The sequence below is a fragment of the Candoia aspera genome, chromosome 3 (genome assembly GCF_035149785.1).
Source record: "Candoia aspera isolate rCanAsp1 chromosome 3, rCanAsp1.hap2, whole genome shotgun sequence".
In the NCBI taxonomy this organism is placed as follows: domain Eukaryota; kingdom Metazoa; phylum Chordata; class Lepidosauria; order Squamata; family Boidae; genus Candoia; species Candoia aspera.
In genome coordinates, this window is record NC_086155.1 from 4,261,739 (window position 1) to 4,288,910 (window position 27,172).

General features: G+C 45.1%; 1 protein-coding gene across 1 annotated transcript; it reads right to left on the reverse strand.

Moving 5' to 3' along the window:
- STMN3 (stathmin 3) lies at positions 1–27,055 on the reverse strand. The gene is made up of 5 exons (XM_063296873.1): positions 26,924–27,055; positions 9,617–9,712; positions 5,580–5,755; positions 3,773–3,964; positions 1–1,830 (listed from the first exon to the last, which is right to left on the reverse strand). Exons 1-5 carry the CDS (start codon positions 26,940–26,942, stop codon positions 1,771–1,773), a joined length of 543 nt encoding a protein of 180 aa, XP_063152943.1. The 5' UTR covers positions 26,943–27,055; the 3' UTR covers positions 1–1,770.
- Positions 27,056–27,172: the final 117 nt, after the last annotated feature.

Genomic DNA, 27,172 nt, shown 5'->3' on the forward strand with positions numbered 1-27,172 from the left:
TCCTAGAAGAACTGATGCAAAAACTCCACTTTATATTTTGGTTAAAATGTCACAATACAAGTCCTGAGAAGGACAGTTGGAAATGACACTCACTCTGATATTTGATGGGTTGTTTTTGCTGAATTAAAATGCCGCAGTGGGGGTTAGAAACTTCTGCCCATTAAAACAGCTCATCTCTTTCAGTGTGCCTTCATAAGGCCTATTTTCTTATCAGACATTCGAGAACTGACAAACCTGGGGTGATCGTCTTTTGTTTTTCCTGGCTTCTTGTTTGCTTCCCTGCAGTTTAAATAAGCCTTTTACTCTCCTGGTGTTTGTTTTTTAAAGTATGCCGCGAACTAAAAGATGAACTGTAAATGAAAAAAGTAACAGTCACACTTGATAGATGCTGGCGTATGTTTTGCCATTCAGAATCTGGTACTTGCCTGATCCCGTTCGAAAAAATAAAGGGAAAATCAGCTCTTACAGACTTCTAAACTATTCAAAATTACATGTGCCTAAAACACCCTACTTCGGATAGGGAGAGAGTATTGCAGTCCAAACATTCGCTCACTTCAGCATTCCATTACTTCTGCAGCTTCACCCGTTTCTTTTATGTTTCTCGATCCTTTATTTGAGGCAGCCGCCCACTGTACGTAACTTGCTTCATTGTACTTAACTGAGGCTGAAATTATCCCGTTCTTACATCCTTTACTACAAAAAGACCAGGCTGTGCTTCTTACAAGACACTTCCGTCTTTAGAGAAAAGTTAGCTGACTGTCTCCAGGGACAACGTTTAGCTAAGATCTTGTTGGTAGCTGTCTAGCCAGGCACCTTTTCTGCGCTATGATGCCAAAGACCACATGCCATACATAATGACTCTGCTGCCCCATGATCCTTAAACCTGGAGAGAGGTCTTCTGAAAATAAAGTACCGTTCAGTCTAAAAGCCTGACTAGGTCTGAGGTTGAATAGGGCAGCAGATCATGCCTGCTCTCCTGCTTTTTTAATGTGCTCTTCAAACTCAAGCCCCTTAAACAAATCTACCATCACCTGTCAATCAATCAAGGAAGCAAAAATGAAACTGCAGGAGGTGTCTCTTAATCGAATCTCTCAACTATCTAGTCATAACTTCCACCACCAAGAAAGCAGTGGCCTCTTATGACTCATTTGCTCGTATACAGGCAGACCGAGATGGGGGTCTGAAGGAAGAAGCCACAGCAAATCATGGTTCGGATGCATGCGTGCAATGCACCTGCTTGCAAACAGAAAGTTGCTTTTCCATTTGCAGTGTGCACTTAACTCAAGATGTATTCTTTAAGCACAGGATGTGTGAGATTGGCCTTGTTGCCATTCTTGACAGGGAAGGATCCTGTCTGGCCAGTCCCATAGTGTTCCTGGGCTGGGGCCGAATAATAAGAGCAATGAGGGTTCATAGAGAGCAGCCCTTTGCAACGTTGCCCAACACATCCCAAGTGCTACCTTAATTCTTGTGTGTTAAAACGTTTGCTTTTTTCTTTGAAGAGCCCAAAGAAAAGCTGGTTTATGGATTCTATATTCAGGGTAAACTAATTGCTATTCTGCTGGGAGGTCTCTATGAACCTCCATGTTAAAGACACAGAGAGGAGAAAGATATGCAGCTTGTACACCAGAGGGCAGGGAAATGGGGAGACGGAAGAAATGGAGAAACCAGATGTTGCCCTGTCTAGACAAAAAAGAAGAACAAGAAGAAGAAGTTGGGATTTGTTTGTGAGTTATTAGGAAGCAGGTGCTAGCTGTGTAGAAAAGCCTTTTATCCAGAAATCTCTTCCCGTTGTTCCTTGTTTCTGCGCACTTCAGCTGCGTGCAGTTCCTGAAAAACATGGACACGATACTGGTGTGAACACAGTACAGTAGTCTGCAGGGATAAGCAGATCAGTCGCAGCAGGGTTCCTCAACCCCTGCAACCCTAAGCTGTGCAGACTTCAACTCCCAGGATGCTGGCTGGGGAATTCTGGGAGTTGAAGTCCACACAGCTTAGAGTTGCTGGGGTTGAGGAACCCTGAGTTGCAGCACTGTCCATCTTGCAAACTGTAACTCCCAAAACCAAGGGACCACGACTGTAAAGTTGGGGTGGTGGTGGTGGTGGTGGCAGAAAACATGCCCCCCTGGCATTCCTAGAGGGCTCATGCCCCTTTGGGGGATGGGTCAGGAGGCCCTGTGCACTCCAGTTCAACAAAGCACGTTGGGGTGGTTGAGAAGCTCTCGGCTGCATTCTGAGGCAGTTCTCCCCAACTCTCTCAACAGCTGGAAGCCCTGTCGTTTTCAGCTGCTACGTGAAGGAGGTTTGGGGTGTCTCTTCCCTGGCTTGCAGCCACTTCCTCTACCCCACCCCAGATTTACACCTAAGCAAGGGACGCGATTTCTTCTTTCACACAAGTTACTTCTCACAGATTTTGAGGAGACTCCAGAGTTTCTCAACCATGGCCACTTTCAGATGTGTGGACTTCAACTCCCAGAATTCCCCAGCCAGCTATGTTACATCTGAAAGTGGCCAAGGTTGAGCAGCACTGCTCCAGAGGGATAGCCTCGTTAAACTGCCCTGGCAGAAAGAGACTGTGTTCTCATATCTTAAGGCCTGGCCCTAGGGGATTAGTCATACAAAGTCGGAATGTGCCAGGGAAAGGAAACATCCAGGTCATCGTGCTGGGAAAAGGCATTTCATAGCTTTTACTTCCTTGGCAATTTCCCCCCTGCCCCAAGCCCCCTGCCCTCTCAAACAGAGCTGCTGTTTGCTCCATCATAGTATCTACACGCCCCCCCCCCAAAAAAAAAATGCTGAGAAAAGATGGTTAAAAATCCTCCTCCCATTCCGGTGCTGCGTTTGTCCTTGAAAATAAATCGCAGCTCAGTGCCGACTATCTCGGCTTGTGCACTCTCCCGTTGACTCTGACCATGCTTTAAGTGCCGCCGGGTGGCTGCAGCAGAACAGGTTTGTCTGACGGTTTCGACAGGGCCAGTAAATTGAACAAGGTGCCCCCCAGAAGATGGGGGTAGACTGTAGATGCCTCTCTTGTCGCACACGATAGGAGAACATTGGGGGATACTGGATTTTGCGATCTCCCCGTCTTGGATCCTGCTGTTATGTAGTGCTAATTATTATTGTGCTGCTTTTTGATCCTCTGATTTTATCTGTACTGTGATGAGGTTTTGGGAGTAATAAAAGAAGTATTGGTAATGGAAGTAAAATGAATAATTAGAGCTGGGTGTATTTTTTAAAGCAGTACTGCTCAACCTTGGCCACGTTCAGATGGGTGGACTGCAACTCCCAGAATTCTGGGTGTTGAAGTCCACCCATCTGAACGTGGCCAAGGTTGAGAAACACTGCTTTAAAGCTCTCGAAGTCATTTTATCGATAGGCTTCCAGGCCCCGTTCCAAGCCCTGAACGGCAGAGCGCTAGGTTATATCAGGCACGGCCTGGCCAGAACTGATTCTGCCCGTCCAGTCCAAACATCTCGAGAGCTTGCTGAGAGTCCCTCTTCTGCGGGACGTAGCTGGGACTTGGACAAGGAGCCAGGCCTTTTCTGGAACACGCTTCCCCTCCCTGCGTCCTGCAAAGGGGTTAAACCTTATATTCTATTGTGCTTTCGGCCCCAGTTGTCTGATTGCAGATGCTCATCTATGTGTTGCTGTGATCTAATCTGCTGTCATTATTATTCTCCGCATGCACTGCCCAGAGGCTCACAACTGGGGCAGGGTGGGGTCAGGAACATGACCTGTTGGGATCCGTTAGTGGGGAGGCCTCAGCCCTTGCCTTTTCGCGGAGTCGCTCCCTCAAGGCAGCTAGGTGAGCTTCACGGATCTCCTTGCTTAGCTCCATCTTGTAGTTGAGCTTCTCCTCAGCCAGCCGGCTGAAGTTGTTGTTCTCCTCCAGGGCCTTGTGCAACACCTCCCTCTCATGTTCTCGCTTCTCTGCAAGCTGCTTCAGGACTTGAGCTTCCTGGTTCTGTAATAAAATCCATAAGCCAGAGGCGATTAAAGAGCTCTTGAGTAGCCAATGGCCTGTGAAACTGTCCCAGGGAGGATCTGTGCATCATCCTTCCGATGCTTTCAGCCTGTGAGTTTGTCACAGCATCTGGCTCTCCTATATCACAATACTTTCAACCACTGCTGTGAGATGGGGGGCTCTACTGGTATCTATTGCATGCTAATTTAGCCTCCCCCAAACGGGGGCTGGGGAGATCGGTTGGAAACGCCATTCTTCAAACTTTCAGTCTCAGACCCTACTGGCCGAGATGTCCAGAAATTGCAAGTTTAGCACATCTGGAGCTGGGCAGGTTGGAGAAAGACGCTTAGCTTCTCTTTTGGTTCCCTTGCACACACGGTGCAGCCCTGTTAACAATGATTGGCCAATAGCCTTGAAATTCTATGAAAATAAAAGGGTTTTGAGCCCATCATACCTCTTTCTCCAACACCCCCCTATCAAAGTGTTATGGTTAGCTTAAGTGTAAATAGGAAAAGATCTGGAAAATTTGCTTTCCGCCCAAAGAACTCAGTCTAACGCGTCTTCTAAAAAATTACTTTTTTTTTCTCTTTAAGTATTGAGTTTTCCTTCATTTTTTCAGTTAACTCTTCACTGGATTTCATTTTACTCATGAAAAAGCCCCGCTGTCCATAAAATGTCACAGAACACATTTATCTATTTCTCTGTCTTGTATGCTGCCTCTTATTGCCAGAGTGACTCTAGGCAACTTATATAGAAGGATTTAAAACAGAAAAATGGGAATAACAAAACAAAACAGAAGCCAGAGAAACAATAATACATGTAACACAACTGGGGGAAAGATAAGCCAACTCCATCCCAGTAATAAAGATAACAGCTGCAGGAAGTAGATCGCCTCACCCTATCCCAAAGAGCTTTACGAAAGCCCATCAGGGTAGAAGCCATACAGACCTCAGGAAGAAAGCTGTACCACAGGGCGTGCTCAGCCGCCAACGCCACCAGATCTTACTGGTCAGGCAAAAAGGACAGTAGAGAGATGATTCCAAAGGTACTCAACTTCAAAGCTATGTAGGGTTTTGGAGATGACAAGCAAAACCTTGAATTATACCTAGAATCCCACTGGCAACCCATGCAGCTCGCAGGGCAGAAATATTATGTGGGGAAATACCCGTAACTACTTGCATGGTTACATTCTGGACCATTGGTTTCTGAGTGGTCTTCAAGGGCAGCTCCACGTAGAGCATGATGCAGTAGTTTAACTGGAAGGTAACTAAGGGACAATGAGAAGGGCTTCACAGTTCAGAGAAATAGACATACAAGACATAAATGCCCTTCTGGTATACAAATAACTGCTAAGCATGTTAAGCACTTAATGCTAAAGCAGTACAGTAGTAATATATAGATATATATGATTTTGATTGGAATTTCTTGTTCAGTTTTCTGCCCACGGACAGTATTTTGGAGGACTTTCGGACATAGGGTCCCAAGGATTCCTCCAGGTATTCATCAGCATACGATGTTAGCTGTAGCCAGGGAATTGTGGTAAGAACTTTTCTGAGGATAAATTTGGGGAAGGATCAGCGAGCAATCCATAAACAATTGTTGACAATCCCATTACCTTCCTTCTCTCTTCTGCAGCTTCCAATCTCTTCTGCAGTTCCTCCAGGGACAGATCCCTCTTCTTGGGGGGAGAGGAGAGAATTGGGCTTTCAGGGGACAAGTCAGAGGGGGACTTCAGAATCACTTCAAAGCTTTGGCCAGAAGCCCTCTTGTCCAATTGCTTGACCTCCATATCTGAGCAAGTGAAAAGGGTTATGGGTCAGATTTAACAGGAAGTATTGCTGCATCATTTTTGGTCCTTACTAATGAATGGATTCATTTCTTATTGACCATCGCCATTTGGTTCTCTCCCATACAGTCAAGAATCCACCACTGAAGGATTTAAATGCACCCTTCTCCATAAACAAGTAACCCAATTCATTTAGTTGCATAGTTAGTTTAGTTCTGAATGCTAAATAGGAACTGATGAAATTTATACTGATAATAAAAGCTACCAACTCTATGGACGTGCTGTAGGATTGATTTTGAAGTATGCGTCCAGCGTTGACTGTGATGGCTCTAACAGCTCACTGGCAAGTTGCTCGTACCCACCTAAGAATATGAGATGCCCATTGCTGAATCCAGCAAGGTTTCTCACACACCTGGACGATGGCCTGTTCCACTGTTTCTCCCTAACAGCTGATGTTTGGGGTAAGCTGCTTATGATTCAGGAAGAGCTGCCTTTTGGGGAAGGGGTGGCATATAAGCAGAGTAAAACAAACAAACACTCATCAAGCTAATAGTCACCCTTGACAGCCTGATCTTCCATGAATATATCCAGTCCTTCTTTTTTTTTTAAGTGACCGTAACAACCTCGGATGGTCGTGATTTTGTACAGTTCAGCCACCCCTTGTGTAAATAAATCATTTTACTGGTCCTGAACTACACGGAGTTTCAGTGGATGACCGTAAGTTTTAACGTGGTGGGAAAAGGGAGCCGAATTTATCTCGATCCACATTGCCCATGTCTTGGAGTTGTTAGGCGGGCTGAATTAGTGTGTTGGGTGGAAAGGAAGGAAATGTACTAGCAAAGGAAGAAGAAACAGGGATCCTTGACAGCACACTAAGGACACATGTGTTTGCCCTCCTGTAATGTAAATCCATTATTCCATGTCCTACGGTCTGGAACAAGAGAGAACTGATCACGACCTTTTGTATGGCATCTGTTCTGGAATTTGAAGGGTGCTATCATAGCCATCCTTGGTCACCCTTTTGCTCAAGGCTGTTACCCAGCTCTTTCCACCTTTCCTCCTAGGGCTTGGTTTCTGGCTCCATGATCATCTTCATCACCTTTCTCTGAACCTGTTCTAATATCTCTGAATCTCTCATTATCTGTGCTGCCCAGAACTGGACACAGAGCTTGGCGTGGAGTGTGGCCGAAGCAAAACAACGGAACAGTAAGTTCCCACAACTTGAAAATTATAGTTCTGTTGATGCAGCCTAAATTTTCAGCTCTATCACACTGCTGACTCATACGCTTTCACAATCAACCATTCCAAAGTCTTTTTCACAAGCACAGTTATCAAACCAGATAGCCCCCACCCTATATCTATATGCTTGATTTTTCTTCCCTACATGAGGGACTTCACACTTGTCTCTCTCACATTCTGTTACTTTCTGCTGATTTCCCCAACCTATCTAGACTGTTCTGAGTTTTATTTCTGTCAGGTATCATACCCAATGCTGTATCATCTGCAAATTTGATAAGCATTCCTTCAGTAATGAAAATATTGAAGAGTATCCTGATTCTTGGGGCATCCGCTTGACACCCCTCTCCAGTTTGATAACGAACCACTGATAAGCACTCTCTGAGGATTTTCAAGCTAGCTGTGGGTCCATTGCATTGTCAGCCGTGTACTCCACACTTAACGAACTTACTAATTAGCATGTCATGAGATACTTCGTCAGTTGCTTTATTGATGTCTAGACACGTATATCATTCCTACAGCATTCCCGCAATCTATTAAGGAGCCTATTCAGTCAAAAAATGACATAAGGTTACTCTGGCAAGGTTTGTTCTTGACAAATCTTTGCTGACATCCAGTAATTATTAAATTGATTTCAGCGTCCTTGCAAATCAGTTCCTTTTCAATCTGCTCCAGATTCGTCCCTGATATCAGTGTCACTGCTGAACCCAGGAGAAGCAGCTCAGGTGCTCCACAAGGCCCAGCTAGGTCAGAATCTTTATTGCAAAACAGGATGAAGCCGCTTAAGCGTTTGATTGTGCCCCCTTGCTTGTCAACGTGAGAGTGCAGATTCCTCAGCGGGCGCTGCAATTTAAATACAATGCTGCTTTTTCCCATCTCTCCCAAAGCTCAGCGAACACCTCGCTTTGCCTTCCTCAGGCTTAATGTGAGGCCAGGGGTGTCTGCTGGTTTTATCAGAATGATGAAATCAGTGTTGCACAGGCACTGCAAGCACCACTCTCTTGGGCATACAGGCAGTGTTGCAACACACACAAAAGGGGTGGGGGGGTGTTGTGATGCTATGACAATGCTTGCATCACTCTGACTCCTTGTCCTCCCTGTGGACACCACTGTCCTAGGTGGAAGTTGGCTGTTGACAGAACCGGCGTTCCGGCTGTGGGAAACCTTGGCTCTCAGCGTTACTCCCACATCCAGACTGACTGGTCTATAGCTGGTTGGCCTTTTCCCCTTTTTTGAAGATAGGGACAGCACTTCCTCCCCTCCAGCCATCTGGCACTTCACTGAATTGTTCTTAACTCTTATCTGGATCTCCCTCCTTCCCATCATAAATCAATGGCCGTATTGACGTATTGTGTAAAAATCCCTGGTTGGTTTTTGAACCTCGCTACTGTGGTTTTTAGACCTATAGCTATCACCGTGAGAAAGACCAGCCAATTGTGGCTTCTTTTATTTAGTTACGGTAGTTAGTTATCCAAATTTTGAGGCTGCCTGGCTCCATGACAATTCTGGGCAGCTTATAGATAAAAAGAAAAACGATTCTTTTTAGAAAAGAGATCCTGGCTGACTGGAAGATCAATACACCTAGCCATAAGGCAAATATAACTAAAGGGGGGCCTGTAACCTCCCTGTCCCAAGGCCTTGGAAAACCAGGTTTTTAGCAGCTGCCTGAATGTCATAAGGGTCTATTTAACAAACCATGGCTAGATAAAGCAGTGAGTCGGTTTTGGTAGCATGCTAACTCTGAATTTTTAACCATGATTCATTGAATAAGCCACAGAGGCTGGGTTTCCACCATTCACATACGGTAACACAATGGTATGTGTTCATACAACAGGCAAAGCTAAAGCCAAATTAAGCCGAACCCATTTATAGTGAAATAGCACACTTCTGCAGTACATAAATCTGCAATTCTAAGCAGTTTATTTAAATCTCACTGACTTCCTTGGGACTTAAAGAAAATAAGGACTGAATCACATGTATATTTACATCACTTGATTACTCAGTGCCTGATGATTTGCAGGTGACTGCATGAATTGATTTTTTTTTAGCTTGTCTTATTTTATTTATATATATGTCAGCCTTTTCCCCATAGGAACCTCAGCAAACTGATACGAGACATTGTCCAAAGCAGGCCAGAAGAACAGCCTCCTGTTCCGCTCTCTCCATCTGCTAAACTGCAGAATGGGCATGTCCTGAAGGAATCAGAGGGGTTGGATCAGGAGTGAGACTAGGATCTGACAGACAATGGAACAGGCTTTCCTGTCCCTTCATTTCCTGCAAGCTGTGGTCCCTTTCATATGAGCACAAGGCAATATTTGTGGTTTTACTCTTTGATGAATGGACCATTCACATACTCAAGGCAGCATTTGGTCCTCCCATTGTCACAGGATGATGAAAATGGAGTGAGTCCCACTCCTGACTACAGACAAGATACAGCCAGCAATTTTGCAAAGAAGATGAGGGTCTGTCCAGTTTGAAATGCAACGGTGTACATCAGCTGTCCACAATTGGCCCTCCACTCCTTTGATCCTCCTTGACCCAGCAAGGGGAATTGTGGGTACCGTAGTCCCAAGATCTCTAGGAGGCACTAGTTTGGGGTTCTGCAGGTCATACGCATCTGTGCCACTTACCTCCATACTGGTAGATGGTATTGGGATGTGGCTGGGTATGGAAACAAGAACAGATCAGTGAAAGCAGAGACAGCTCCTTCATTTTCTCTTTGTAAGCTGGAGAAACAGAATAAAAATGAAAGTTGAGGATGGTCGAATGCAGCTTTCCATAATCTAATGCTCCCCAGAATCAATGGGCGACAACTCTTGTAAATCCCAGCCAGTGTGACCAACGATGTCTTGTTCTGCTTCATTAGCTACATGAATATACTTTGATGCTACAGTATATGAGATGGTCAAGGTGGAATTTTGGGAGGGAGGGCCTAGAATCACCACTCAACTTGACAGTGAAAGATTTATTTTTTTCCTTTTTATTTATACAACTTATATGACCACCCAACTCACAAAATGTGACTCTGGGTAGCTAAAATGGGATTAGAAAGCAAAGATAAACAATAAACATAAAACCACAATACAATATATAACAGTGCAAACTGAGGCCCCAGACACAAGATGTTCAGAATTGTAAACCATTTTTGAGAAAGGCTCATCCAGCATCCTAACCCACTGCTTGCAGGGGGGGCGAAAAAAAACAAGTTTTTAGAGCATCATTGAAGGCCAACAGGGTGGGGACTATCCACCTGTTGGGGTGGGAGGGAGGGTATTACAAAGTGCAGGCGCCACAACACAGACTGCAGACCTGGATTCCAGGTGATGGCCCTGTTCTATGGAAGGGACCTGAAGTAACGTCATACTATTCATGAGCCCTTTCTGTGTCTTTTTAATCAATGGCTGTTTCTTGATACTTGATATAACAATGTTAATATGCTAAGGTCACTCTATCTGCTTCAGCCAAGAGAGATTAAAGCCCGTCAGTGTCAGCACAGCCAGGGAATGGGGGCCTTCACACACTCGGGACCCTAGGCCCAGGCGCACAGCCAGGTCTTCAGTAGTAATGTGATGTAAAGTAAAGTTGTGCAGATCCATTTTGCCAATGTAATACGGTGGATGCTTCCTTTTACCAGTCCTGGGCTATAACTGGTGGTTGCTTGCTTTGATGGAGTAATGTTTCTCCCTGAGCTTAACATCAGTAGCCAAGAAACACATGCTGGGACCTGGACTTCTCTCTGACTTGGTTATGTCTCATAATGAAAAGCAAGGAAGAATAAAATGAAAAAAAAAATAGAGGTCAGAATACCAGTTTGGCACAGCTATTCTAACAGAAGAATAGACTATGGTCTAGAGAAATAAGTAAGTTCTATCTTGAACTGTGTGGTTCTGGGCAACTTCCTTTTCATTCTTAAAGTGGGAAGAGTAAACATAATAAATATACAGGATTGGGGGACTGGCCAAAGAAGGATCCAATTATCTATTTTGAGTGGTTTCATGCTGTTTTAATCCTTTTGACTCTAAGCAGCCCCCAAGAAATAAAATACTACACTACAACAACAGCACATAATACTGTTGATTACTATCAACAGTAACACAATGATTAAAAGACATAAAAATACATTTTAACAATAATGATGCATTCAGACAATCATAATCATAGAACACCGCACTGGTATCATCAGAAAGAACTTACCACACACCCAGGGGCCTGTAACTACTCCCACCTCAGTCCTCAAATGCACATTGGAAAATCAAAGCCGCCTGAACATTCCATGCATGTTAAACATGAGGGCATGAATCTTATGTCTGCTGGGAAGGCGTTCCACAGGAAGGCAGCTCCGGCAGAGAATGTTCAATTTACAACAACCAAGAAAACGCTTCTCAGATTGGGGCTATATAAATCGCAGAATTAATAGCCCTAAAGTGTGAATAGCATAATTAGTGTTGGATGCCGCTTTAGGTGATCAAGTAGCCAAGAGAAAATGGAGATATGAATTTATGTCTCCAAGATGCCACTGAACCGAAACACTGGGGCTGCATCTCAGTGTAATTATCTTCGTTCTTGTCTATTGCTTCTGAAAAACTCATAGGGAAGTCACTTCATTAGAAAAGACAATGGCCCAGCAAGAATGTACGACAAATGTTCTGTCATTCTGACCTGTGGCTTGAAAAGAGGAAACCTGATGAGCATGCACATGGATAACATACGCAGCCATAGAAACAAATGGGCACACTTGTACTAGTGCAGTGTAGTATAGACCAGGTTCAAATCCACCGTTAGTCACAGAAGCTGACTGGATAACTTTGGGGCAGTCAATGTCTGTGTGACCAACCCGTTCCCCAAAATCGCTTCAAGGATAAAATTGGAAGAGGGAAATGTTAGGAACGACACTTTTAAGACCTTTGAGGAAAGACAGGACAAACATTTAACAAATAAATAGAAATTAAAACATGGGAATCACATTAAATCCAAACTTGGCTTTGAATGTTTGGCTCCACTCTATTTTACAAATGATTCCTGGCTGGTGGGCAGCAATGCCCGTTTTTCATCTTTTTATTTTCACATACTGCAGTAAACAGCATATGAACATTAGGGACAAGAATGAACTTGAAAAATAAAATGTGCCTTTCAGCCTACTTTAAGTGGGGTTTATATCTGCATTAGGTGACATTTTAAGAAAGCTGATTTAAGCCCCAGCTCCTGCTCACCTAGCAGTTCGAAAACATGCCAATGTGAGTAGATTAATAGGCACCGCTTCGGCGGGCAGGTAACGGCGTTCCGTGTCGTCATGCCGGCCACATGACCACGGAGGTGTCTATGGACAAATGCCAGCTCTTCGGCTTTGAAATGGAGATGAGCACCGCCCCCTAGAGTCGGACACGACTGGACTTTACGTCAAGGGAAACCTTTACCTTTACTATATAAATAAATAAAAGTGCCTACCTCTCAACAGAGCAGGGTTTCTCCACCTTGGCAACTTTAAGACGTGTGGACTTCAACTCCTAGAATTCCCCATGGCTGGCTGGGGTATTCTGGGAGTTGAAGTCCACACGTCTTAAAGTTGCCAAGGTGGAGAAACACTGCAGTAGAGTAATCTAGCCATCCCAACATGGCACTCCTAATTTAATTAATAATAGTCTCTTCTATTGAGAACAGAACATATAATAAAAATGCAATAAAACATCATTTGGAACCTGTATCTACTGTTGGAAATTTTATGACTGCTTTCACAACACATGAAACCTGTTAACTGATTACAGTAACCCATTGTTGGGTCTGCACAGTACACTGAACAATAACCTAACCCAATGGATTGTACATCATGAGTCAGTATGGCCACACACACACACACACATGCAGCCAGGGTTAGCACTAAGCAAGCTTGGCATATTGTACCCATACAACTACAAGATGTTTAACTGTCCTGGCTAAATGTTTATGTGAATGCAGACAAGATGAAAAGGATAAAGCAAAACTAGATTGTGCATTCTCCCAGGCATCTTGCTACATATCTTGCAGGACCTTCAGCATTTCAGCTGTGTTGTCTTACAAGTGACCCCTGCGCTGGGATCTTTTTTTCCCATTCCAGCCTTCGTGCTTTCCAACACCCTAAAACATAAAGATCCCGCTTATTCAAGAAGACAGAAACAAGCAGGAGACAAAGGACCCAGCTGCTGGAAGAAAGCTAATGGGACAAGAGGGGTGTGTACAGTTCCTGGCATTGGGGACCCTGTCGCTCCATCTTGGCGCCAGCGATCAGGAGCAATTAGCTGCTTCCTGACAACATACACCCAAAGGAGGGGAGGAGCAGTTCTCTTGGCAGGGGGTGTATCAGAGAAAGCCGGGGGGGGGGGGGAGAGAAATCTGGAGACGCATCTGCCCCGAACTGTCCTTGCAGTCCAGTGAAACTGTAACTGAGTGTTCCGCTTGGAGCCGCCTTTGGTCACCCAGCAGTTTTGTGGAGCTGTTCAGCAAGAGAAAGAACGAGATTGTCCTTCCCTTGGCCGATTCTCTCAGAGCTACCATTCTTTGGCTGCCCTCTACAAACAGCAGAACCGCCACCTTGGCTCAAACGTCAGCCCCCGCAGAAGATAGCTTGGTCTGCCATTCTTTTGGTGCATCCGCCGGCAGAAGGTTGAAGAGGGGGAGCTGTCCTTTCAGCACCACGGCTCCCTGCCTCAGCCGCACTCAAGCGAACCAAGTCTGTTAAAGGGATCGTGTGTGCGTGCGTGCGTGCGTAGAAAGGATCTTCTGCGTTGCACATGCACCACTGAAAGTGCTTAGCCTCCTGGGTGCAAGGCTGGGATTCAACCCAGGCTTTTCCACACACAAAGCCCAGTGTTGACTCTTCCTAAAGTCTGGGATGTAAATTTTTATTTGTTTACTTATTATTCGAATTTTATTACCGCCCATCTCCTCCAAAAGAGGGGCTCTGTAAATGGATGCACACATGGAAAGCCCAGCTGAGGAGAGTCCCAAAGATGAATTAAGACATAGATTTTGAGCCTCGTTTCCCAAAGACCCGATTTTGCAGTAGATTCATCTCCCAGTACATGAACTGGCGCTCCACAACCCAAATCCATGCAAAGGAAAAATATAGTTGGTAGAGTAATCCTAAACAAGGAACAAGTGCTAGTTCTGTAGTAGGGAAGCTACCAGTTCCTAAATTTCCAGGATAGAAGGTTGATATGCTTGGATTCCCCCCTTCTGCCTGATCAGCATTAATAGATGGGAAAATCCGGGTCTGGCATATTTTAGATTCTTTCTGAAGGTAACTCAGTGGGACAGTTCCACTCGATCTGGCAGGTGGAAAGCCTTCTTGATCTGCCCACCCCCCACCCAAATCCTGTTTCTACCCATCCTTGCAAAAACACTCTCCTGGAATGTACTTAATTGTAATTATTTTGATTGCTAGCACCCTTTCTGCTCCAGTGAGCATTTTAAAACCGAAGCAATATAAACAGTTTCAAAGCAGAGATCAAAGCAATAAAATAAATACTTAGACTGCCTAACTATTATTAAAACTGGGATTCATCCTGCTTTCTGATGATGTAGCAAGGGCTCCTCCAGAGGCACAAGGACCCCCCCCCATAGACCCCCCCCTCTACGTGAATAGAGGGACATTGCCCCCAAGCCCTGTGGCCGATGAGATTGGCCAAAGGATTACCATGAAAGATGCAGTCCCATGTACTGTGAAGTAGGAATATGATCCAGTGAACACTATGGGGCTCATTTTTTGAGCAAAAATGTATATAACACAAATGCATGTGTTTACTTTTTTTAACATTATGGAGTTTTATAAGCCTACAATCATGTGTCTTCTTTCCCTTTATCAGGGGAAAGGTTTAGTGTTTTCCATTCAGAACCTCACTCCTACCCTTTCAATCACTCTTTGGAAAGCCTGGGCCTTCTATGCTTTAATCACTGGGTCCAAGAAAGTGGACAAATCTGAGGAGAAACTCACTTGGCAGAGGGGATTTATGAATGGTTCCCCCCTGATAATAAGATCCTTGGGAAGGGGTATTTGAAAAGGCCTCTTTGTCAATTTCCAGATCTTTCTGAACCAGTAAGTTAGAATTAATTGTTCATAAAATGCACTTAACCAGATCAGTTAAAGACCAGGTTAAGCTGTGTTTACACAACACACTAAACTTAAATTTATGTAGTGATTTAGTTAGTTATTTAAAAGGCTTATATGGCCACCCATCTTAAGAAACGCAACTCTGGGCAGCTCACAATGGTTGTGTGAGACCAAACATCTAAAAAAGCAGTAAAAGCAAAAACAAAAGCCTGCTGCCACAACCAATCTCCTTTGATGCTACTAGCACCAACCTCACCCCACCCCAGCCCTTGATTAGTTTTAATTTTACTGGCTTGGTATATTGTGCAAACCATTTTTAAGTTAATGGTTCAGAATAGGTTGATTCAGTAACCAGGTTAAGTAGGCTGTGAGAATATAGCTGTAGTATTTGCTTCTTCTGTTCCAATATTGTTTGCTGCTAAATTCCCTCATTCCTCAAAGGGACTTTCTTTGCAACAAACTGCATCTAAAGACTAACTGATTAAGTTGAAACTTGTTGCATGTTTGGAATTACTGTTTAGTAGCACTGTGTTCTGTGCTGCCCCTTGCAGTCTTATCAAGAAGACGAGCAGAGTCAGGGTAGCAATGGGGCAGTCATACAAAATATCCTGGCTGATCTGGTGCTACTCATAGGTTAGGGTTAGTTATGAAAACAGCACAAATGTCCTAGCAAAACAGAAGTAGCCCAGTTTTGTTTGGGAACAGCCATTCTGGTTGATATCCCAGCCAGTTTTGTTGCTTGCAGTGAAAATTGTTTATTTTTTGCTTTACAGTAGCAAAAATAAACACCATGGTGGCTTGACCACAGTCAGAGTTTCTACAAATGGGATGGAGGGAAGGGTTAACTTCCTTCTGCTCCTTTGTATCCTCATCTTCACTACACCCACTAGGTGTGTGCAAGAAATAAATCGTTGGGAAGAGAAAAGGTGAGGCTGGAATACCCCTGTTTTGAGGCCACTATATCCTTCTGATTTTTGTCTGCAAATTAACTCCAGAGTAACCTTTTGTGTTCAATCTAGCTAACATCAAAAGTTGAGATTAAGGTGAGGAAGCTTTAAAGTTTGACTACAATTAAGACATTCCATCTTAAGCACAGTTTGAGTTGCTGTAATTGAAATCTGCTGCTTAATGGAAGACTGACTACAAAAAGGAGAAGGTCACAGCATTCAGAGAGGGAAGAGTTTTCCTCACAGCAAGGCTTTTGTCAAAGCCAGCCACTGCAGCCAGTCAGGGGAACTGATGATGTGTCATTGAGTTGGTGTCAACTCTTGGCGACCACATAGATAGATTTTCTTCATGACGATCTGTCTCCAACTTGGCCCTTCAGGCCTTCCAATGGCAGCCCCATCGCCACTGGAACTGAGCCCATCTCCCTTGCTGCTGGTCCTCCTCTTCTTCTCTTTCCTTCCACCTTTCCCAGCATCAGAGCCTTCTCCTATCTGCCCTCCCAGGTAAACCAGATGGGAAATGAGCTAATTCTACTTTAATGTAAGGCCACATTAACAGAATCTTGCAAGTCTGAAAGTACAAATCTCCTGCCGTCTCTTTTTACCGCCTGATCAATTAGGGTGGATCCTTCCTAAGTTTCTGACCATTAAGCAGCTGCTGGCTCCTCCCTCTTTTATCTGATCATTCCTTAGGCAGCATCTCTTCCCCTGGCCCCTCAAGGTCATTCCCACATACCATTTCATCTCCAGACAGCTAGGTCTTGACATACTGTGTCTGCAGTAGGGTACCTTGAGCCTGGTCATTTGTGCTTCAAGGGAGAACTCTGGGTTGATTTGTTGGATGATCCATTTGTTTGTCTTCTTGGCTGTCCACAGTATCCTCAGGAGTCTTCTCCAACACCAAAGTTCAAAGGCATCAACACTCTTCATTGCCTGCCTCTTCAAACTCCAACACTGGCTTCCATGGAGTGCCACAGGGAATACCATGGCTTGCACAATTCTGATTTTTGTAGGTATAGCCATATCCAGGCATCTGAGTATGTTTTCCAAGCTTTTATTGCTACTCTACCAAGTGCTAGTCTGTGGCATATTTCTTGACTGCTTGTTGCTTTACTGTTGCTGTTTGATCCTACAAGACAGAAAGTACCTGCCACTTAAATATCTTGGTTATCAAGTCTAAGCTTGGTCGTCATCAGGGGATCTTCAGGCAGCGAATTCCCCGGATGAGTTTTGTGCGAGTTTGCTGCCTTGGTGCTGTCCAAGGTGCTGATTAGTAAAGTTTCTGGAATTGAGCTGAGCTCTTGGTGGCTTCATGGAACGTCCATGTAATTTCCTTAGCAGCAGCATGGAAGTGGTTTGCCATCGCCTTTTTTGAGATGGTGGGGTTTTTTTTTCCTGGTTTCTTGGTCTATCTTAATAATCTTCACAGTTCTCCCATCCAAGTGGTAACCAGGCCCAACCTTGCTTAGCTTCAGAGCCCATACAACATTGCTCAGGTGCTATATCTGCTGAGATGGCTGAGTTTACTCATCCAACCTACAGCTCTGCCTGTTGATCCCATACACAGTAACTGTTCCATTTCTTGAAGATTTCCAAAGCTCCCATTTTATAAATGGAGAAAATCTCTCTGGCACTCAATTAAGAGCCTTTCTCCTTCTCCCTCTGCACTCAGATGAGCACCTTTTCCTTGATTACATTGCTGTTCAATAACCAGCCTGAAAGAGTATAAGCTGAGGCAGAACTTCCATCTGAGGTGGCATCCAAGTCCAAGTCTTCAAATTCCAGCCGCCAAGCTATTATTGTTCATTACCGTATTATAAGCAGGCTCTACTGGCACCAGTGAGGATTGCAGGTCAGTACATATGTGACATACACAGAAATCAAGTAGAGAATTCAATGTGTTATACAGTATGTAAAGCTGTTAATAGTCACAACCTTTTCCTTTGGCCTTTTTGGGTGTGGGTATGTCTGTGTGGAAATGGGAACCATACCTTTTTGATCATAAGATATGCTCAGGAGACTTTCTGCAGCCTTCCTGCTGGTTGGGGAACAAGTTGCACTCCCCAGCCCAGAGTGCAGAATCATGTTTCACTGAATGCTTTCAAGGACTGCCACATAAGCCAGGGCCTGTGGGCATAGAGCAGACACAACCCACTTTAGTTGATGTCCGTAGGTCTAAAATTAAATGTCAGTAAATTTAATATTTTAATGGCCCAAATAATTCAGGTCTTCCCAACTGAAATATTGCAAGATTTCAAGGTAGGACACCCACATCCTGCAGGATTCTGAGCAAAAGCATCAAAATCTTGCTCATGAAATATTTTGATTATTTAAGGAATATGCATTTATACCAATCTGCACCAAGGATTGTCTGTTGTGGCTAGCAGCAGGGTTTAGATCATAGGCTGGAAACCATTGTGTTATATCGCAGTCTTGCCTCTTTAGAGTTGGAAGACGTTGTGCAGTCCACCGTCTAAAATCTGATGCTCCAGTGGGGTCGTTTCAAAGGTGCTTACAGATTTATAGATCAGAAAGTCAATAATACATATTGAAAGATGAAAGGATCGGCACAGGGAAGGAATGTGAATAAATGGTAAGCCTTAATGAGGGGAAATTGATGAACAATGCCAGCACTAAAATGGGAAACATCTCAAGTATTGCTTGAAACAGCTTATATACTAAAGCACACCACTGGTCAATGGTTCATTTTTGCTTTAGATTGATAGGCGCATAAAGACTCCCCAAGGATGCCTTTCTGACCTTGCTATTAATTTTCCCTGTACATCGTAGGACTTTGCTTTCTCACTAAAAAGGCCATGGGACTGGCCAACTGCAGATGACTGGCTAGAACAAACTAGCAAAGCAGTCAAGACACCCATAGAGGCTGAAGGGGCATGATGGCATGGCTAAACATACTAAAAGCTAAGAAGAGATGGGCAGCTGGCAGGTCAGTGAGTTGTGGAAACCCAGCTTTTCCCTTAGTGTGTTCTATGCATTGGGCTGTTCCGTTTCCAGCTGTTTAATCTCCCCAAAGCCTTATATCCCTACAGGATCTTAGAACATGCCTGCTGTGCTGCTGAAGCAAACTGGGTAATAAGAAAAATTACTCATCATAGAAGAGGGAATTCTGGGATCTTCAGAGTAAAAAAAAAATCCAGAGATAATGCTAAGGCTTTAAAAAGCCTCCCTAAGTTTCTAGCTCTGATGAATTCAGAGGAAATGGAGAAAACTCTGAACCATCTTGGACCACAGTTCAGAGGCCTAAAAGAAGCTAATTTCCCAGTGTCCAGGGATGCCACATGTGTCATTTGAACAGTTCCTCACTGACTCCTTGCTAATTCTGATCCCTAATTCCTGCAGCCCACCTGTCCCAGGCTCCAAGCTCTTCCTTCCTTCCTTCCTTCCTTCCTTCCTTCCTTCCTTCCTTCCTTCCTTCCTTCCTTCCTTCCTTCCTTCCTTCCTGTCAGTCTTTTCCAGCCCATTCCAAATACTTGTTTAAGGAAGGCTGGACAAGTTATTATACAACACAAGCAGATATATCTTTTTAATCACCAAAATCTGAAGGGTGGAGGGGAAGGAGGCGAAAAACAAAAGCCAATCTTGCTTATCTCCAAACCTGTCTGGTGGGTCAGGGCACATGCTTTGGCATGCTCCTTCACATCAGCTCCTATGTGCCCTGGGCTGTTCACTTTGCCCATCTATATGATTCTGTTTTCCTTGCTCCATTACTGTATCTGTTAAATATGTCCTTTTAGTGAGAGAGTTTTGGCTACTTTGGGAAATTGGGGGGTGGGGGGTGGAAATGCCAGGAAAGGCAGAGGCAAACGGCTTTAACAGAATTATACGGATATATCCCTGAAGTCACCTGGAGCTGAGCACAGCTCAGATGGAACTTTGTTGTTATTGCTATTGTTATTGTTTGTTATGCCAGTTTGTGTGTTTGTGTCTGTGTGTGTGTGTGCGTGCGCGCATGGGTGTACAGGTCAGTCTTGACCTGACAACTACCTGGACAAGTCCCTGCAGTTTTCTTGGCAAGAATTTTGGAAGTAGTTTGCCACTGTCTGCTTCCTAGGGCTGAGAAAGAAGGACTGGCCCAAGGTCCCCCAGCTGGCTTTGTGCCTAAGGCAGGACTAGAACTCACGGTCTCCCGGATTCCAGCCTGGTGCCTCCACCACTACACCAAACTGTATTATACCAGTATTAGGACTATAAAAAGCCAAAGTATGTGGTATCACCTAGCCAGCCTTGGTGGATCTCACAAATGAAAGTATTGGCCCTGGTTAGCATCTGGATGGGAAACCAGCAGGAAATCCTCAAGCTGTAGGCCAGATGGGAAGTTAAAACACAAACCATAACAACCTTCCCAGAAAAAGCCAATGGTGGACTTCTATGACACTGCCAAGAATACGGCATGGCTGTGGTCATCAGGAGCTGGAAAGTGCATCATTAATGCATTACTTTGCATTTTAAACAAAAACTAGATTGAATTTGCCCAGAGTAATGATAAATGCATTGACAAAAGCTAAAAGATACACTTAGGATATCTAGGAAGTGCTGTCTCAATAGAGTACAAGCTCCAACCCAATAAAACCATTATGCTGATATAAGTAGTCCTCACTTAACAACCATTTGTTTAGTGACAGTTCAGATTTACGACAGTGCTGAAAAAATCGACTTACAACTGATGCTCACAGTTACAACCATGGCAGTGTCCCCACGGTCACATACTCTTGATTTGGGCTCTTGGCAATGGGTTCGCATTTATGACTGTCACAGTATCCCCTGGTCACGTGATTGCCATTTTTGACCTTCCCAACTAGCTTCTGGCAAGCAAAATCAATGGGGAACCGCGTGATTCACTTAACAGCCACATGGTTTGTTTAACACCCACGGTGATTTGCTTAATGACTGCTGCAAAAAGGGTTGTAAAATCGGGTCAGATTCTCTTAATGATTGCTTCACTTAGCAACCAAAATTCCAATCTCAGTTATGAACGTTAATCGAGGACTGCCTGTAGATCTGCTGACTGAGAATCCAAATGACCAGATTTGTAACTGCCAGGCTAGTAATGGAAAACCAGACTCTGAAAGGTTTCTGCAAGATCCTGTTTTTTCACAAGCCCAACGCACAGCCTTCGCCTCTACTGATAGGTTGCATCTGGAATGCAAGGGACCTTTGTCCCCACACACACTCAGGACAGGACAGGCACTGCCACTTTTTATTTGAGAGAGAATAATAGTACACGCCCCTTTCTCCATAAAAAATATCTGTGGGCAATCACAATATACAGTACATGTGTGTCTTGGAGTGCTGAAGATGGGTAGCAGCAGGAAGTTCACTACAGAACACTTATGCCCATTTCTTTAATAAATTAGTTCCAAAAAAGCACAGTTTGAAAAAAGCTTTGCCTGCCAAAGAGCTTTTTAAAAAAAAAAAAAATTCCAGGGGAACAGGATTGGAAAGTCTGTACATGCTAAAGATTTGTACATGCTACCTATGACTTTGAGTCTAAACACACCTTATCCCCTGCCAAAAGACCAAGCAAAGGAGAATTATAGGTAAGGGAGCTGACACTCAGAAAGGGAGGGAGGGAGACTGACTTTGATATGGAAGGGAGGGAGGGAGGGTGAGGGAAGGAGGCAGGGAGGGAGGGGGAAGGAAGGAGGGAGGGGGAGAGGGAAGGAAGGGAAGGAAAGGGGAGGAAGGAGGGAGGGGGAAGAGGGAGGAGGGGAAGGAGAGAGAGGGAAGGGAGGGAGAGAGGGTGAGGGAAGGAAAGAAGGAGGGAGGGAGGGAGGGAAGGAAGGAAGGGAGAGAGGGGGAAGGAAGGAGGGAGGGAGGGAGGGGAGGGAGGAGGAGAGAAGGAGGGAGGGAGGGAGAAGGAAGGAAGGAGGGAGGGACGGAGGGAGGGAGGGAGGAAGAGAGAGGGGAGGGAGGGAGGGAAGTAGCCTAACCTCTTGCAGGGCAGGTAGGATTGAAGGTTTCTCTGGGAGGTGAGGACAGCAAAATGCAAATTAGTGCATTACTTATCTCTAGTTTAATCTTATTTCCAGAATAAGGCAATGCCTTCTGTTTAAAGGATAACGATGAAGGAAAGGGAAGCAGAGAATATTTGAGATGAGACTTCTGGACTAAACAGGATTCATCCTTTGAGCTTGCTTCCATTTTGACTCTTGAGAAGCAGGGAAGTGAAAATAGCTTGCTCAGCTCTCAGACTGTCAATACTTGAGCTCTGTCATGTGAACCTGGGGCCCTGGAGAAAGAAAATGACTCTGGGGAATCTACCAGGAACCCAAATCCTATTTAGTGGTGCGGGGGGGGGGCGGGGGGGGGCTGCTGCAAGCAGGTGACAAAGGGATTTTTGAGGAATTATAGAGTTAGCCCATACAATTAGCCTGCAAGGCAGCTCCTGGCCAAGAGGGTGCTTCCCTCAATAGCCAAATACATCCAGATTTGGTTATATATGCATTGAATATATCCAGGCAGAATGGGACAGGACAGAAATTTAAAACACAGAGCAGAGGGAAAGGAACTCTGCTGCAAAAGGTGAATATTAAAAAGGGCAGAGAAATAAAAATAAATTTAAAAATGAGAAAGAGGAATAAGAATCCAGACCCGAAGCAGTAAAATAATGATAGTACAGTTTGAAAGGCCTGGAAAAATAAGACTTTGGCCTAGATTAGGAGGCAGATAGCAAGAGAGGAAAAGTCCTTTGCTGAGAATTCTGCAAAGCACAGGGTTCTTATTCCATAAGCTAAACTGTAGGTGCTCAAATTCCTACTTCTGCATAACCTTGTTAATGGTTGACAGGAGCGGCCCTTCAGGGATCCAAAAATCAGGAGGAGTCTGGTAGCTCCTTTCTCAGCTAACGAACTTCATTACAGTAAACGGCAGAAGCTTTTGCGAGCCGCAGCTCTCTTCTTTAGATGCCTGGACTGGCTAAACTGATGTAGACAGAAGGCGTTGCCTTATTCTGAAAATGAAATTAAGCCAGAGATGAGCAATACACTAATTTGTATTTTATTTCCCTTACCCTCCCTGGGAAACCTTTGCTTCAGGTATGTATAGGAAAGATGTGGGCTCAATCAACTAGAAAAAAGGAATAACTTGGAGAGAAATAAAAACAAAACCAGAATCCATCAGGGAGCAGGATTCAGCTCAAGCAGAAGGAGGAGGAGGAAGAAAGAATTGCAACCAATAAGGGATCCCAGGTGATCTGCCAGCATGATTATGGGAGAACTGATAGGAATTGCAGACTGATGGGTGAAAAGACTGCAGCCAGCTAGTCTGTGCGGGAGCCTACAGACAGGTAACTGATGCTGCGGAACAATTCCATACAGCTTAGAGAGGTTTCTAGCAGTGGCAGGAAGGTATTTAACTGAAGACACTTATTTATTTATTTGCAAGGCTTACTTGCCACTCCTATCAAAGCCAACTCTGCAGCTTCAGCTACCTACAGTATCTCCTCACCCGCCACGTTGAAAACCTCCATGGGAATTAGCTATTCTGTACCGTTACATTTCGCAAAAAGATGCAGATGAGGGTTTATCAATGGTGCCACACCATCTGTGTAAATGGTAGATATGAGGTTTCTTAGAACTTGTCTACGTGCTCGTGCAGATTCAGAGGATCCTTTGTTTTTGAGGTCCATACAGTAGACAGGATCCCATTGCCAAGAGGGAGAGGGGTTTTTATAGTAGAAAAAGCAGATGTCTAGGACAAGCATCTTTTTCGTTCACTTCCTTTCTGTCCAACAGCTCACACAGGGATGTCTGTGGATGGGTAAAAAAAACAGCTTCTGGAAGAGGGAATGAATGGACAAAACAAACTTGTGTGTTTTGTTTTGTTTCTTCTCACTCAAGGCACAAATGACCAGGCTCAAGGGATCATATTCTGGACACTTTATGCAAAGACCCAGCTTCCCATAAAACTGGTAAAGGTGAAAGAAAAGGGAAGATGGACTCAATTACATTGGTGGTGGAAGTACCTCTGGAAGACCTGAAGGACCAGGTTGGGGACAGATCATCCTGGAGGAGGTCTGTCCACGTGGTTACTAAGAGTCCACACAGGCCTGATGGCACATAATCCATCAGACCTGCAGTTTCCAGCTGGCTCAAGCCTAGAGTCTTCCCATCACACGTTTTCTTCACTTCTCTTTTCTAACCATCTGCACCCAACTAGACCCAGACTTGTGCATTCTTGCTGGAGAAAGACGTACACACATATATGGGAAACAAAATGCAACCCTCGGTAGGATTCAGCTGTGGGGCCAGAAAATGAGGTTCATCGTTCAACAGTTAAAGAAGACTTTGGTTTGCCATGTTCACTGCGGCCCCACCTGTCTTCTCTAAACATCTCAGTATAAATGTAGTGCACTTCCAAAGAAACATATTTACAGCAATTATTACGTTGCTCCACAAATCAAGAAAACCACCTTTTTGTGTGGAAGAGGGAGACCCAAACGTTTTCTTCCTACGCAGCCTGTGCTGACAATATTTTGTATTCTACATCCGCCATTCTCTAATAATATGCAGATCTCAAAACAGCTTGGAGGGTGGAGCGGTCTCCAGTTCATATCTCAAGGTAAAGCTGTGGTCAAGAAAATCTCCCCTATGGCTGAAGATAATGAGCGGGGGGACATTCTCCTACACCACCCCGACAGATTCCATCCTTGTGGACCAAATTCTGCCCCTCAAATGACAAGGAAACTCCACCAGCAACTGACTCTAGAGGTACCGGTCACTGCTTCAGGCTCAAACCGCTCCTCTGCCCTATAGATGCCCTGGTGGCGACTTCCCGCCGAGATACAAGGGCCTGCGTGCACCGTAAGCATGCCTGCGGTTTTGCAGCAGCCTCTGTGGGGAGAACATTCAAGAAGGCGTGGCCTGGTTGTGTGCAAGGAATATCTGGGGTTGTCTGCGAGAGCCCTGCCTGGGCGGAATGCTTTGGCCTGGCCGTGCGAACACCGCAGCTCAGCTTCCACTGAGCATGTGCTGCTGGTTCCTCAGCTAGCTAAGTGGGGAACGGACCATTCAGGAGAGTGGGATCGGTCGAGGAAGCAGGGGAAAGAGGACCCAGAGGAAAGATGCTCCTGTTTTTCAGCTGCAGGCATGGTTTGCTTGCACCCTACTAGAATGCTCGGGATGTTCCAAGGCAAGCCCTCCTGCGAATATCCTCCGGATTGCCCTCCTTCCTGCTTTTACCGGGCAAGAAGATGGAAAGAAAACTGGTTTTTATTCACGCAGGGATGAAATCAATAAATAAATCAATCAGCCAGTCAATCAGTCAATCTCAGGTCCCGAGTTGCCTCATGCAGATGCAAGGGCGGGGTGGTGGCAATCGCGGTGGGGACAGCTCTGCTTTGTCTTCAGCAAACCTCTTCCACCTTCCTCCTCCTCTTATCTTTACGGCAGTCCTGTTACCCTGGAAGCCTGCTTTTCTTCCTCTTTTTTTTTTTTTCCCCAATCCAGTAATGCGGCTGCTAATCCGATTGGAAAAGAAGATTGGAAACAGCCCTCCAAGGCAAGATGTGCAGCTTTAAAAGCCCTCTCCCATTGTCAGTAAATTGAAATAGATTGCCGGGGGAAGTACCAGATTGTTTCCCAGCGCCATATGGAGAATGCACCTGGTACTCCCCCCTCTCCCACCCCCCTTTTCACAGCAGCTCCTTTAGCTTTTGCTCCCAAGGCGGAGCAGCCAAGACCAGCCTTTGGCTTAACAGAGGCCAGTTCTGCACTAAAGTAATAGGGGGGGGGGCTGCTGCCCCAGAGTCCCTTTGGCTCTCTTGCTCGCTCGCTGTCTCCCCTCCAACCAGCTGCAATGAATGTGGATTTTCTAGCACAGGTCAGCGGCTCCTTTTCAAAGGCATCTGCCTGATTCAGCTGCCTCAGAGCATCCTTAGGCAGAGGGTCTCTCAATCCCTGTGCGTTTCGAAAGGACAGGAGCACCACAGTCAGGAGGTAGGCAGGGTAGGGCACCCAACAGGATCTTCCTTCCAGCCAGTTTGTGCCTGGATGCCCGTCTGCACCTTGCCTTCCCTCCTCTCCCCACATTTCCTTCCTCCGTGCACGGCGGCTGCTTCCCTATAATTTCTCTGGTTTTTTTTTTTAGAGGAGGACAGATAACAGAAGAAGGTGATTCGTGCTTCTATTTCTAAAAGCCTTTCAGGATGGCACTTCAGAGGCAGAGTCCTCAGAAACCTTTGCAAACCATCTCCCGCTTAGGTTACCGAACAGTCACCTTCCATCCACACCACCCTTTCATCCGCTTAAAAGGAAAAAAAGATGGAAGGCGTAACCAGCTACACGTTCAGGATGAGAAAGCAGCTGTACATACACAGAAGTCCCTAGAGCAAGGCACTGTGTGCTTCTTGGCTACCCCATCCAGGCCTTCTGCTCTGGGAAGGCAACAGGGTGCAGCTATGCAGTGGTGTCATGGCCCCTGCAGGAAAAGATTGTCAGCGAGTGTTGGGTTTCGTTCAGCGCCATGGGCGGACCACTCCCTCCAAAGCAGTTTGTAGCTATCCACCTCTGATTTGGATGATCCAAATGCCTGCTCTCTTAACACAAATTTTCTTAAATCCTATTCTTTTTCCTTTTTGACTCCCAATTTGTACAGAAATCTATAATAATAATAATAATAATAATAATAATAATAATAATAATAATAATAATGCAATTGTTCCACATTCAGGTAAATTTACCATATAATTAGTCCATCCATGCAGCCAGTGAACCCAGAAAGCTGAAATCAAGAAAAGACAATGATGCTGAGCTACTTGGGTACAGCTCTGCAGGCAAGTGCCCCCACCCCCCGGAAAGAAGAACGGTGAATTGCATCAATTCTTGCAAAAAGTCCCCTTTCAGGTTATGACTACAGAGAAAGCAAAAGGAAATCCTCGCTCAGTTTACCTGAAACGGTGCTGGCCATGGTGGTGAGATGGGCGGTAGAAGGGATGCTGCGAAACGCAGAGGTGGAGAAGCGGGAGGCTGGCTTTGCTGCTGAAGTGCTGCAATGCTGTGGAAGGAGGACGAGGTCTGACTCAGCCGGAGGGGGCTGTGGCTTTCCAAGAAGGGAGGAGAGAAAAGGGAGAGGCGAAGTGCGTGCAAGGGGCGGCGGCGGGTGGTGGTGGGGAAAGGACTTGGAAGAAAGATGGGGTG

Excerpts from the sequence above, each read along its gene's own strand:
- STMN3 (XM_063296873.1), bottom strand. Across the intron at positions 3,965-5,579 it reads CTGCAGAAGAGAGAAGGAAG|AACCAGGAAGCTCAAGTCCT; the intron begins GTAATGGGATTG and ends ATTTTATTACAG. Across the intron at positions 1,831-3,772 it reads GGGAGCGACTCCGCGAAAAG|GAACTGCACGCAGCTGAAGT; the intron begins GCAAGGGCTGAG and ends CATGTTTTTCAG.